General features: G+C 38.2%; 1 protein-coding gene and 1 long non-coding RNA gene across 2 annotated transcripts; both read right to left on the minus strand.

Moving 5' to 3' along the window:
- Window positions 1-682: 682 nt before the first annotated feature.
- Window positions 683-10,184, minus strand: LOC115007852 (uncharacterized). The gene is made up of 2 exons (XR_003832236.1): window positions 10,102-10,184; window positions 683-1,467 (listed from the first exon to the last, which is right to left on the minus strand). It is a non-coding gene; the product is annotated as an uncharacterized LOC115007852 (long non-coding RNA).
- On the minus strand, window positions 2,080-9,497 carry LOC115007851 (bactericidal permeability-increasing protein-like). The gene is made up of 16 exons (XM_029430879.1): window positions 9,457-9,497; window positions 8,231-8,338; window positions 8,035-8,149; window positions 7,818-7,949; window positions 7,582-7,737; window positions 7,408-7,471; window positions 5,240-5,300; window positions 5,069-5,160; window positions 4,612-4,788; window positions 4,463-4,522; window positions 4,215-4,382; window positions 4,067-4,134; window positions 3,921-3,963; window positions 3,776-3,839; window positions 3,272-3,348; window positions 2,080-3,107 (listed from the first exon to the last, which is right to left on the minus strand). Exons 2-16 carry the CDS (start codon window positions 8,331-8,333, stop codon window positions 3,066-3,068), a joined length of 1,422 nt encoding a protein of 473 aa, XP_029286739.1. The 5' UTR covers window positions 8,334-8,338; window positions 9,457-9,497; the 3' UTR covers window positions 2,080-3,065.
- Window positions 10,185-14,813: the final 4,629 nt, after the last annotated feature.

Here is a 14,813-nt window from a genome sequence, read left to right on the forward strand (position 1 = left end):
AAGACCAGAGACCCCCACTAACACTGTCTCTCCCTCCCTGTCATTTGTGATCATACATCTGTCCCCTACAAACTCTTCCTCATACTCCGTATGTAGGAACCTTTGCACATCCCTCTGACTATTTTGCACATTTCTGCTACGACCACAATTGCACAGCTCCTCCACTTTAAGATATACTGTACATATTTTTCATTACATTCTTTTTTCTATATTTATATTTTTTGTTCACAATTTCTATTTTATAAAAGTTTTTCTAAATAATATTTAAAGTGTTAAAATTCTGTATTTGCTCTTATTATTTATTTCTCCTACTGTGTTTATGTTTGCACCATTACACACCAAAGCAAATTCCTTGTATGTGAAAACCTGCTTGGCAATAAACCAAATTCTGATTCTGATTCTGAAATGTATGTAACTTTCAAGGTTGTTTTCTCAAAATGTTTTTTTCTCAGACTGAGCATGACATCTCCACTTCAGCAGCACTTACATACACCAAACCTTTCAGTTTCATTCCTGTCTGTATTCTGCAGGTTTTCACAGGAGTGTGTTCATATATCTTTCATAGCCTGGTTTATATAACATTTCTTATGGCTGTTGACAGTATTTTCTGATTTATGGAGTGATGCAAAATTATATCCCTCTGTAAAAACCTTCTACTCTAATGTCAATAAAAAGAAGCACACATTTTGAAAACGCCTGATCTGCATATTTAAACATAACATTTCAGAAAATGTATGATACAAAAAACAAGTGTCTTAATGTAAGTAATTAACTGGATTAATAACATATGTACCTTTTTGGTCAGATATGTAAAATATATGCTTTACCACAAAAGGTGATGCAAGTGTGCCAAATGAATTATTCTTGTGTTTAAGGCTGATGTTTGTGGTCATGATGTTTGTGGTCCAGAGAGCAGGTCAGATAACTCACTCTCCCTGAGATCTCTTACTTGTTGGACATACATCATTGTAAAGCCTGGTGTGTGTGGACACAAAGAGCCCTCTGTACACCGCAGGGGGGACGAAACAAAGGCTAAAGATGCTCTGCGGCCCACTACAAAAGAGGAGTTCACACAGAGTTCAGTGTCATCGCCATGCTCTCCTCTGCTGCTGCCTCCAGGCTGTCCACACTCAGGACTACAACAGAGTCTTTTCCCCTTGTGTCTTTATCTGTGAGTTTTGCTGTAACTAATCCAGCCTGTCTGCACACGGACACCATGAAGAACAGACTGTGGGGAGTGGAGTGGCCAACACGGAATTTTAATTATGGTTCTGAATTTGTGCCATCATTGTAATTCAATGTTGGTATTGCAATCTGATCCTTTAAATATTCTGTCGCAAATGAATTTGAAAAGGTTTTAAATGTATGTCCTGTGCAGTATATTTTCCTGAATCTCCCATGTGTGAAGCTACTGCTGCTGTTATTTTCATTATGTAAATGTTTTGACATCTCATGTAGTGTTTCCACCTTAATGCTACATATGAAGATCAAGATGATGCTCCACCTGAATCTTTTTTCAAACACATGCTGGTGGTGGACTGCTGCCCCCCTGAGGCTGAAGGCAGTATGGCATCAACATAAGTCAAGAAACAAATCCACCACTACATCAGTGGAAGGCCCCTTTAATATCATACTGTTCCCAATACAGTGAGTTTTGAGTTTTTTGGTTTGTCCCTCAGGGCATCCACTCTGTTCTTAAAACAAAGATCCTTTTCATTTTGATAACCCTTGCCATGAGGACTTTAAAGTTTCCCCTCAAAATGACATTAATGTTTGCCCATAAAGTCATACTTGTTCCTCAGTATTGTGAGCAAACATTTCTGAGCTGAAAACAGCAAAGGTTTGTGAAAATTAGTTGAAACTCACACTGGAATTGTATTTTGGTCATAGTGGGGTATGCAGAGAGAAGTCTATCTGTTCTTATTTCATTTGCGTGGAGATCCAAATCATTTAAAATGAAATGAATAAGACATGACTTAGACCAAAGCACCAGCCGATCATAAGTGACTGTGCCCTGTTGGTCTTGATTGACAGATGAAGGCTTTGAGATGAAAAATTGTGAAGTGAAATAAACAGGCCTCAGACACAACCATGATTTAAACATACCCTTGATGGACACAGGTGACAACACAGGAAACAAACTGTTATTGTTTAAAGACACATGGAAGCTGTTTTTACTGGACTTGTGATCATATTCCAGTCACATGGGACTGCTGTGATGAGCTATGAAAACTGCAATATGTTATTAATACAGTCAGAACTAAGAATATGTATGAACATATTGAACTGCTTGAACGGTCTTCGCTCCAATGTAATGGAACTAGATGGCAGGTTGTGGTGCTCAAAGCGCCAACAAAAATACATTTAAGAAACTCAACAGTAAAGTCTCCTTCCAGAAATCATGACCTAATTACTTAAAATAATCCACAGACTTTGTTGTGATCAGTTTGATGTAGGAACTATTTTCTTTACTGAACTACACCCGCCAATGAGTGAGCATGAGCCTCTCGTCTGTGAGTGGATGCACACATCCTTCTGCGCGGTGATACGCTTGGCGTGTGTCGTTCGAAAGAAAATACTTCCGACATGAAACTGCTCACTGCTGTGGATTATCTATAATAACCGGGTCATGATTTCTGGAAAGAGACTTTGCTGTTGAGTTTTTCCAATATGAGTTTTCCATGCATCAGCACATTTGTAGAATCGCTCTGTGAGCTACAAAGTCTGAAACTTTGAGAAATATTATTTAAGTCAGCAGCTTGTTATTTCAAAGATGGTGATCGTGGTGACAATAGTGAGCCCTGTCCTGCAAACTGTCCTGCGGTGACACGATATCAGTGACCCTGTTGGAAAGGTTCACTGCCATCTACATTTTATATGTGGAAAAGCTGCTCTGAGTTCACATTTAACAGAAAGACAAACGGAGTATAAAGGTCTGGAATATGATTAAAAAACCTGAGGTGAAATCAAAATTCTCAGGCTCGTAGGAGAAGTGATATTTCTACTTCATTCAGTTTTTTCTTTTCTCTGCAGAAATGAATCCTGGGAGTTTCCAGAAATGCCGTTCAAGCCGTAAACTGAAGATCAGTCCCAATCAGCATGTAGTCCTAGTGAACAAAAAAAGTGTAGCAACAGCAGTTAAGAACAGCTTCGAAATGAAGAATTCTGTAGATAAACTAGATATTTAAGATGTTTTCTTCCATGTTATTGGCCCTCATTAAAATCCCTGTCATTTAATAACTGCAGTTTTATAGAAACAATCCAGTCTGACCTTCAGGACGTGCAGCTGAGTGTTCACGAGCGTCATCTTTCCAAGTGTAGGAAGTGGGTATCCCTTTGCAAGTTGAACTATGAAGAAAAATTTATACATTTAGATGAACTAGTCACAAATATGGAATTTAGCAAATATTTGGTTAAATAAAAAGTTAAAAAGTGCAACCAAGTTTTCCCTTCTGTCTTTTATGGAAGCCCATAGGGGACTTTATTAAAATGATAATGTAAACTTGAAAATGAAAATTTTATTCCACTATAGCATTAAAATGTTCCCTTAAATGTAATGAATATTTATTATATTATTATTTGAATATAATTATTATTTGTGAAAGTATTATGGACATTATGAACAGTGGACGATATTCAAATGCAATAATAAAAACAGCCTCCCCAGTCTGATGCATTTACATGTCACCACGTGTCCAAATGCAATCTGTCAGTCCTCATCAAGGCGGGTCTTCATAATTCATATAGGTTACAAACTGAAAATGCAAGAACTCACCGTTCAGTTGAGGTATCACAACCCCTTTGAAGACAATTTGGAAGAAGCTGTCGAGGGATCCGACCTGCAGGTCAGGGTTGGGGTTAGTTAGTTATGTTGGTACTGGTGCTGCACATTGTGACTTGTGTAAGAATGCAGTTCTCACCTGAAAGTCTCCCACATAACTTGTCCCCAGGGTCAGAGCCATTCTGTGCAAATTAGTAAAATTAGACTGTCATGTTCATCTTTACAAAGACCTTTTGGCCCCATTCTTCTCTTCTGAGAACAAGTAGTGATTTTTTAGCAACTTACTTGTTTAGGGAGATGGCTCCAGTCACCCTCAATCCACTGACTAACACTTTGGCGCTAACACTGCTGTCCTGTAAAGACAATATGTTCAGAAAGTTCTCTGAACCACACAAATGGCTTTTTTTATTATCATGCCAGCTGTGTTACCTACCAAGTTTAGGACAAAGAGAGGGGAAAGTGTGGTGTTGGGTTGGATAGCGTAGGCCGTCACTGTAGCAGTGGCCTGAACTGTCACGTTGTCGGGTTCAAAAGTGACGACGGGATTTTTCACCGTCTTTACCAACAGTTTCATCATCAGACCCGGGAAACGCTTGGCAATCTGGAAAAACACGGATTCATATCTGACAAACGGCCAATGAAAACAATGTTTCTCATAAAATAGCTAGAATGTGTTGTCACCTGCGGGATGAACGTTCCAAACGTTCTGGTGTTGAGTCGGATGGGAGAGCCTTGTGGGATCTGTTGTTAGTGACGGAGGCAGAAAGGTTGTATATTAGTGTGACATCATGAAAGTAGATTGATGAGCTAATCGGGAGGATGTAGCTCACCATGTCGTCTGTGATGTACAGGCTGAGGGCTCCAGCTGTGTTGTAGACGAAGGCTGCAGAGTTGGCGGTAAAGGCAGACAGGCCGATGTACAACATGTTGTTGATCTGGGGCGGCAGGGAAAAGGCTGCTGCGGAGAACGGAGGCTCCTGATGCTTCCCTTTGTTGTAAAATTCACCCTAAAGGACAAAGAAACAGAAAAGTTGGGACCATGACTGTTTATTTCTTAATAACAATACGGAAGTCCGAAGAAGCAAGTGAGAGTAAAGAAAATATTCTGCTGATCAATTTTCTAAGTCTGATCTAAATAGTTTTGTTTCACCTGTGTTTGTTGTAGTAATACTAATTTCAGCCACAAGAGGCTAAATTGCACCACTACCCCATGATCTACATAGGATGTTTTCTTCTAGGTGCTTTAGATAAATAAAATGTAAAGTATAATGATATACACTTCTTTACCTTCAAGCTAAAATCTATCGAGGAGTTTGACACTGTGGGCGATGACATCATGGAATATTCAATCTCTGCATACTGGTCCACCTCGGCTACAACTGCAAGAAGATAGAAAGTCTCTCATATATTCAGCATCGATGAAACATCCAAATATTTGACATAAATATTCTATTTTACCGTTGAGGGTTTTCAACTGAGAGTTCAGATCAGACACTGCATTGGCCACCAGAGGGCAGATCTGCAACAGCAGAAACATTCCCACACAAAATAAACGTACTAGTGATTTATTAAAAGAACCCCAAAATGGATACAGAGGAGTTCAGAAACCAACTGGTAAAAGCAAACCAACAGCAGAAGAATAACTTTCTCATCCTTAATTAGTCCTTGTGTTTTTCCCTCCTCCTGTGATTGTTGATTTGATCCTCCTGTCTCCATTCACCCTGCCCTTGTGTCTTTGCCTTTCTCCTCCAGCTGTGTCTCATTCCCTTTACTAGTGTCTGTGTGTATATATCCCTGTCTGTCCCAGTGTTCCTGGTCGGTTTGTCATTGATGTTACCTGGTGGGTTTTGTCCTACGGCTCCTCGTGTCTGCCCTGATTTGTTCTTTCAATTTTACTTTTTTACCTTGTTTTGTATTTATAAGCTTTTATTAATAAATGTCTCTTTTTTATGACCCTCTTGTCTGGCGTTCTGCATTTGGTAGTGATGGGCAAATGAACCTTTGTGAAGCACTGAACCACTTCAGCCAATTGTTTCGGAAATGGGTTCATTACTTGAAGCTTCAGGTACAGTGACCTCTACTGGCGAAGTGCAAGGCTACAGTGGATTTAAAGTATCTTTGCCTTGAAAATTCCTTGACGCACACATTTAAGACTGAATATCATGTTCTATTTAAAAATAAAGATTGATGATTGTGTGTATGTGTTATTGAGAAGAGAGTGCTGGGGGAACAATGTGGGCTTATTAGGCTTTAAATGATAGTACGGTTAATATTGGATAGAGATAAGGAAAATGAAACGCAACAGAAAGACACTGGTTGAATTCGAACCCCGGGCTGCTGCGGTAAGACTTTAACTCAGGGAACACCTGCTCTACGAGCTGCGCCACCGAGGCTGTATATTTTTATGGGGGATGTACATTATTCTTTCAACAGATTTAGATCTGGTTTCTTTACTTGCGTACAAGGAACAGATAATGCTGGCGTGCATAACATTTTTTTGTTAATTGGCTGTCTCCATAATGATCCAATACAAATGCAATACCAACAACTCAACAGCAACAACGCATACTACTATGACAACAACCCACAAATTGTGCATTGTTTAGAGCGGTTATAAAGTGTTGAGGCGCTCAAATTCAAAACTGTCTCAACCTGTCAGAATCGAGACGAGGCAGTGGCAGCGAATCACCTGATTGGACCACGAACCAGTCCGGTGATTCATTCAGTTACTGCTTCGGACGTCATATGTCACGTGATATGAAGCAAGCATCGAAGCAGTGGTTCTATGGAATTGTAGTCCAGAGTTTGAAGCACGTATCGAAGCTTTAGTATCACACTGCCATCACTAGCATTTGGGTCCTCTCCTTTACACCATAACAGTAACATCCTGAGACTAAAAGTTTCTCCTAACTGGCAGAGTTATACTTTTACTCCACTACATTTCAGAGGAAAATATTGTACGTTTTACTCCACTACATTTATGTCATAGCTGTAGTTACTCTACAAAATAACACTTAAAAAAACACCACATTGTTACATAAAACCAGAGTCTGGTTGGGTCTCTTTGTCACATGTTTCTGTTTATTAGTTCTTGGCTCTTCTACCCAAGATTCCCATGTTTTCATTTAAATAACAAGGTCAACGGCCAAAGAGGTCAAATTATCCAATATTTCACAAAAATAAGGATTATTGAAAATGCTAAAAAATAAATAAATGTGTGTTTCAGAACTTTTTGCTTTCTTATTTCTTCTCATTAATCATTCCAAGACCCCTCAGATTTATTTTATGACTATTTGGATGCGGCGTGACCTCTAGATTACAAACCACTGGACTAAACTACTTTTGTGTAGATAAGGTAGTTCAAATTAGCTCCACCTCAACCAGCTAGCACAAAGCTATTAACAATATGATATATAATAAAATGCACAAGGGCACAAATCAGATTTTTTGAAGTAGAGTATCCATAGTCAGTAGATGCCAACACAGGGGTTGCTTGTCTACTGCTACATTACAACAACAAAAACTCTTAACGCTGCAGTTCTAAAAGCTTGACATGGTTTAGAACAGCTTTTTGTCTTTGCATATTTGTCTGAAGGTATGAACTTGGCTGGCTGGTCTGCCCTCACCTGATTCTGCAGTGTTTTTCGTAAAGCCTTATCAATGAACTTTGTGAAGAGATTGTACAGCCAGCTGAAAGGAAAAGCAATCACAGAAATTAGGACAGTAAGTCAAGCATGAAAAATCCCTCACATTCATTCCTTCACAGAAACGCAGTCAGTGCACAGCAGGGTTTCTTTTACCTGGCTCCACCGTGGAATTTGATGCTCACACTGCCGACAATAGCCACACAGTTCACACTGTTGACCGTAGGTCGGCCTGTCTCGTCACTCTTGATGTCAATACTTGTAGTGATTGTGAGATCTTTGACATTCAAATCAAAGGAGCCACTGTCCTTTCTGTTAAGAGAGAGGAGTCATTGATGCAGCAGAAATGTATTTAACTGTAGTTTAGAAGGAAGACATTTGTTCTCACTCACATTATTCGGAGGTACTTGACCCTCCAGTTTCCATGCAGACGGAGGAAGGCGTTGCCTATAGACAGTCTGACACCAGTCCCTGGCACCAGAACCACCGCAGACTGTGGCAAGCCCACATCAACAATTTTCAAACTAGAAGGGACATGCAAATGTTTGTAAAGGCACCATCTCAAGTATCCAAGTTTCCTACAGAGTGTTGAATAAACTGGTTTCTTACTTTGTCAGGCTGTACCGGACACTGCCGATGGGTTTCACCTTCTGTTTCCCTGAAAAATCTGGGATTTTGATGGCTTTGAGTTTCTTTTGGATCAAAGCCATCCCCAGTTGTCTGCCTAGAAAAAGGGAAGGGAACTTGATGATCAGATGAGATTAGTGCTTTCCAACTGAAAGATTAAGCGTGCTGCAAACCTTACCATATTCAATGCCTTTTGACGTTAGCTTGACCTTTACCCCAGGGTTGGTGCCCAAGGTCATGGGGATTAAAGCCACCAGAGCCAGCCAACAGCCCACAAACATCTTGACTTTTGGGAGATAAAGAGGGGCACGATCATCAGCTTTAATAACATGTTAAAAACATTTTTGAAAAGGATGTTTGGGAAGCAATAAATGAAGGCTTCCTCTTTTAGAGGAGTGCTTTGTCTTTTTATTACAGGTTACTGGATTCTTATTCACTGATACATCCCGTTCAGAAAAGGGGCCCCAACTAGACGCTGTTATTTTTTTGTCCTATACTTTGGAAAACACTAGTTTAACTTGTAACACTAGATTGTATTCTCTAAATTTATCATATGTTTTTAAATATAAAATGTAAATCTGGAAAGTAACTCCGTTAGTAAAAAGTGTTTCTCTCTGTCCTGCTTCAGTGGAGGCCTATGGAAGAGCTGACTGTCAGTGTCGGAGAAGACATCACATGACAAGTGGTGTCTTTTATTAAATTAGGCTGACATTAAAAGGCACAGTCTGCCATTTTTGTCCACTTTGAATATGGAGGCTTGAATCAGTGTTTAGGAATAAAAGTAAATCATAAAGAGTTTCTACTTTACTTGTGCAATGCTTGAACTTTAATATGTTGCATGTTTGAATTAACAGCTTTAGTCTCTTAACATGTTTATAGATGGACTGAACTGACACAATGTAAAACATGTGACTCCCAAGCTCTCTTAATGAAGTTTTGTATGTGGGTGAGAAGTGTAGTAGAGGGACAAAGTGTGATTTTAACAACAAAAATGGTTGAAAAATGGTGTAAAAGTGCTACTTATCAAAGAGAAACCATACCTCACTATTGGAAACCAAAAACCCTCATCATCACTGAATGTAAATACCAACAGATCAGCACTACATTTTTGAAAGTAGTTCAATTTCATCTTAATGTACATCCCACAACACTACCAACACTGGCAATGCACAACATTAAGTTCATCTTTCTTGATATGCAGCCTCTCAACATACTCTTCAACAAATTTCTATTATCTGAGGCAGAAAAGCACATCCTTCCTACGAATCAGAATCAAAGGACACTTTATCCCCACGAGAATGGACCTTTGTTGAGACACATTTCCAAACACTACAATTCAAGGTTTCTACACACATTCAAGTCAATTGAGAACAAATGTAAGAAGATTTTCATGTAAGCTCTTACCTGAAGTAGGAGTTTGTCAGGTTTCTCCTGAAGTGTGAGTCGGACTGCAAACAACTCACAGTAATAGAGGAAGAGAGGCACGTGGTCTGTAATCAAATTACACAATCAGGAACTAAACTTGGCTCGGGGATTACCCCAGATATTGCAAACATCTCCACTGCTTTACTGTCCTGCTCACTTTTAATCTATTCACAAAATATCACACAATACTAACAGTGCTCTTATCGGAGTGTTGTTTACATTATAAAAACAAACTGAAAGCGTTCTAAAGCTTGGCTTGGTTTAGAACAGCTTTTTGTCCTTGCATATTTCTCTTCTCCAGTATGTTTGCCTTCTAGTTACCTTTTGTAATTTTCCAGTAAAGTAATACACGAGGAACCAGGAAGGGGAAATGTTGCTCAAAGCAGTTTTAAAGAATAATGCCGTACAGGGCAGACAGCTCCAGGGTCAGTTGAACGTAACAATAGCAAATATTAGTAGTGATTATGAAAAAGGAACTAAGCACTATGTATTTATCATACTTCTGCTTGCTGTGCTTACTGTGAAGCAGAATGAAATGGTCTTTTTTGTAGTGAGAATAAAAGGCCGTAGTTTTCAGTATTTCACAATTTCTCTCTGTCAGCGATTTCCATGTAGTGTTTCCACCTTAATGCTACATATGAAGATCAAGATGATGCTCCACCTGAATCTTTTTTCAAACACATGCTGGTGGTGGACTGCTGCCCCCCTAAGGCTGAAGGCAGTATGGCATCAACTTAAGTCAAGATACAAATCCACCACTACATCAGCGGAAGACCCCCGGAAGGCATTTTTAGGTTCTGCAAGAAAACCCCCTAATATTTTGGTTTGTCCCTCAGGGCATCCACTCTGTTCTTAAAACAAAGATCCTTTTCATTTTGATAACCCTTGCCATGAGGACTTTAAAGTTTTTTTCCCTTCAAAATGACATTATTGGTTTCTCATAAAGTCACACTTGTTCCTCAGTATTGTGAGCAAACATTTCTGAGCTGAAAACAGCAAAGGTTTGTACAACAATAGTTTGAAACTCACACTGGAATTGTATTTTGGTCATAGTGGGGTATGCAGAGAGAAGTCTATCTGTTCTTATTTCATTTGCATGGAGATCCAAATCATTCAAAATGAAATGAATAAGACATGACTTAGACCAAAGCACCAGCCGATCAGCCGATTTGATCTCTTACTTACTTTTCAGTTGCTCTCTCACAGCACACAAGTGTTTCCAGAAAGACTTTTAATATAATAATAATAATAATAATAATAATAATAATAATCATGTTATACATATGAAAAATCTAACTACAGAATGATAGTAAGTACAAACTGTTTCCAATGTGCAATACTGAAAAGTGTCAGATCATCAAAGTGAAATACAGAGCTTCTGAGCCCATCAAGAATATTTTATGGCCCTAGCTATTAATTATTTATATTCATATACAGTATCATCATATATACAATATAGAGCGGAGCAAGGAATCAACGCAAAACTCTGAACCGCTTTCTATTATGCATTATAAACATACTCAATGAGCACTTAGCATGATTCATAATCACATCATAATGCTTTAAAACAGTGATTATAATCCATTATACAAAGATATTAATGTATTACTACTATGGGGATTATAATACTCTACAAAAAATAAAATCAGTTTATTCATTTATGAATTTTTACGACACTTGATCTTAGAAGTCATGATAAATGCTTTATAATGTGTTAGGATTATTGTTATGAAGCAATATATTTACAAGTGCTTATGACTATAATTATACAGTACTATAAGCAGATTATAATATGTTTATAATGCCTTATAAATAGTGTTACCCAAAACTCATGACTAGAGACAGAGTAATAGGAGAAATAAAATGCAGTCCTTGAAAAACATGTTGGAATTCTTTTTTTTTCTTGCTTTGCAGGAATCAATATGCAAACAAGTAAGGAAGTGAGTTTACAGAGTGGAGTCTATGTGTGCATGTTTCTGTGCTGCAAAATGATTCATAAAAAAACAGCACTTAGAACACACTTGTTTTACTTAGTTTTGCTTATTCTTTTGATTAAATTTCCATGAACTATTATATCTTAAAGGGAAACCAAGGGCATGCGATTTTGTAAATGCTTGGGCAGTCAAGTAATGGGATGATGCAGATGGCCTAAGAACCCTGTGGTCACACTGTGTGCAAATTCATTAACTCAAACTTACCTTGAGGATGGAAAAGCCTCAAGGACATCCTACCACTTATTTCACAACAGCAAAGAAAAACTCAAGAAGCACCATGAGCAGCCTGTCCGTGCTGAGTGTTAACAATCAGTTCAGACTTCAAATTCACATAAATCATAAAACATTCAATGGATGGAACCGTGTCAGATCGGCCGTTAGTGTTTTGCTGTATAACATCTTATTCACTGCAAGAATGTAACACAGACATCATCTACGCTGTTCAAGAAAACGTCCATATTTGACTGCGAGATTCACTAACAGCAATTATGCCACTGACAGTTGACAGGTGATTTAATTTAATTCCACTGTTTAATGAGTCGTGTGAGTTAATAACTCAAGGGTAGAAGTAAACTCTGGTAAATGGCTAAATGAGCGAGTTTCCAGTCGCACATCTCCTTAGGTAGCTTTCTTACATCAATGACTTCAAACGGCAGTGAGAATACATTCAAACTATATCCTGCAGTTATGCAGCGGGGCATCAGTAAAATGCACACATCATGCTTATGATTGACGACCAGGTCTATAACGGCTTTGCACCAAAAGATACCAAAGGGACAATGTGAACATGAATGAATCTGGTTTTCTCTTAAAGTCTGCTCACTGCCGAGTAGGAGACCGTTTGGACTGATAGGCCTTAATATTTAAATATTGTTTTGTGTCGGATACTGAAGCGCAGCGAAATGCTAACGTCTGCAACCTGACGTGGCCACAATGTTAACGTCAACATGCAGATGTTTAGCCGCTATAATGTTTACCATGTTCCAGGGCAGTACCCAATGTGTTTACAGTTTCTATTGAGAATTTTGAATGAAGCTTTGAATGTCTGTTTGTAATACATTTATGTGTTACATCACACTAAAAAATAAACGGGGGTAAAAATAGATTAATTTTGTTATTGTGATATTATAAATGCCTTGTTAATACATCTGTGTGAGAAGAAGAGCAAACATCTATCTTTTTTCAAAAAATATAACATTTTGGACTTTACAACGCTCTAAAGTTATTGGAAATGTTTGAATTATATATGTCGATACAATCCTACGCAGCCACCACTGCAATCTAACTCTACAAATAGTGTTATAATAATAATAATAATAATAATAATAATAATAATAATAATAATAATAATAATAATAATAATAATAATAATAATAATAATAATATTAGTGTAGCCTAATCTTTATCTGCAACTGCAGAATTACCAGGATGAAACCGAGTCCTGCTAAAGCTTTCGAATGTAAATTTAAAATTTGAATGTCAACGTTTTGAATGAAGCTTTGAAGTTTAAAATGATTCGGTACAGCCACACCATGTTCATCATCGTAGTTCAGCGTGTTAGCATGCTAACATTTGCGATCACTAAACACAAAGTACAGCTGATGCTGATAGGAATGTCATTCGTTATAGGTTTTCAGTCATAAACCAAAGTATTGGACCTTTGATTTGATGATAGAGCAAAAGTCGAGAAGAACGGCAACGTTATTACAATCAATCCTGAGTGTCAGGTTTTAGGGTTCTATTGCACCAGATGAAAAGTCAGGGGGGGTCACCAAAGTCAATATGATTAATCTTCTGGCAAAAGCACATAAATCTAGTAGATGCTGAGAACTTTCAATAGATGATGAGTTAAATCAAGGGTTACTAATTCCAAACACTCAAGACGTTAGAGAAGGATTTCTCAGGGCCAGCGCGAAGTGGAATTAGAAAAGTTGCTTTCCAGAATCATAAAAAGCCTCAGCCTTGTATTGATAGGCTTCCTCCCACTGAGGTTGTAAACTGGTCAGTGCATCAGCCGGCGGAAAAGTGCAGCGAATATCAAACAGGCATCTCCCGGCCAGCAGAGTGATCGCTGACCACTGAGAGAAAGAGAGACTGCTGGGGATGGATTCATTTTGTTTTTATTATCGGAAAGAGTTTGGAATAACCCTGCCCTGTGGAGAATCGACTAGCTTTTAGATTTGATAGTTTGTCAAGTTAAGATTTACAGCGGAAGTGTAGATCTATAAGCAGTTAGACACACATCAGTTAACATAGATTTTCTGAACAAAAGTTATAAATATTATTCTTATATTTAATCCACGATCTGGTTACAAGGCTGCAAATTATATTCCTTCAATTTGTCTTTAATAATTTAACTAAGAGAGTTTGGTTAGTGTTTGTTTGGGACAGAGGCCCTTGGTAGAGTGTGTGTGTCATTAGGCCTGATGAGATGTGTACAGTACATTGACAAAAAGTTAAATTCCTAAGCAATAACATGCACCCCAGTGTAAAGAGTTTTTGCTGACATTGCCTCATTTTGTCTGTGTGACCAATAGCTGATAGAATCCAATGGGGTTGCTTAGAGCCACTATTTAATTGTTGTCATTTTTTCTGATGGCATAATTCTTATTTTATATCCAAGTATGAAATTGTTAAATTCTACACATTGTAGGTTTTGAATTTTTTGTTCAGACAAGTCTTAGAGATGATGTGATTGCATACAAAGTCAATGCAAAGACATGAATTTGTCCTGGCGTGTGAATGGAATTTCAAATACAGCATAACAAGTTCAAATGTTTCAACTTGAGCAACTCATTTGTGTTTATCCTGAGGTTTTATGACACCAATTCATAAATATGCAAAGGCAAATGAGGAAAGAAAAAAAACTGAAGAACTGAAATTCCTGTTGAATTACGAAAACCGATGTTTGTTTTGGCCACTTGGGGGCTGTAATGTAAATGCCCTTTATAATCACTATAATGCAATTAAATTGTGAATCAAGATGCGAAAGGCTACATTGAGCTACACTACAACAAATTCATGAATATATATATTTTGAAAAATGTTGCGTCTTGCATCTCACTTAAAGCTGCATTACTTGACTTGTTGGCGACTTGGAGACAGTGGAACAAGCTGACACACATTAATCTCAGAACCCATCTGCTTGGTCTGACAACGAGAAGCGTCTGGAGGCAACGGGCAATATTTTGGAGGTTATGGTGAAGCCAGCGAATATGCAAGACTTCCTTTTCCGTGCGCCACTTATTGTTCGCTGTCCGATTAGCAACTTAAAAACGCAAGAATGGAATTGAAGTGGAGTGACGACGTCTACCACCGGAAGTAACCAGTTTACAAGCTAGT

The sequence above is a fragment of the Cottoperca gobio genome, chromosome 5 (assembly GCF_900634415.1).
Source record: "Cottoperca gobio chromosome 5, fCotGob3.1, whole genome shotgun sequence".
NCBI classification, from domain to species: Eukaryota; Metazoa; Chordata; class Actinopteri; order Perciformes; family Bovichtidae; genus Cottoperca; species Cottoperca gobio.

Excerpts from the sequence above, each read along its gene's own strand:
- LOC115007851 (XM_029430879.1), bottom strand. The coding sequence starts at position 8,333 with ATGTTTGTGGGCTGTTGGCTGGCTCTGGTGGCTTTAATCCCCATGACC. Across the intron at positions 7,738-7,817 it reads GTCAAGTACCTCCGAATAAT|AAAGGACAGTGGCTCCTTTG; the intron begins GTGAGTGAGAAC and ends CTCTCTTAACAG. Across the intron at positions 3,964-4,066 it reads GGAGCCATCTCCCTAAACAA|AATGGCTCTGACCCTGGGGA; the intron begins GTAAGTTGCTAA and ends TAATTTGCACAG.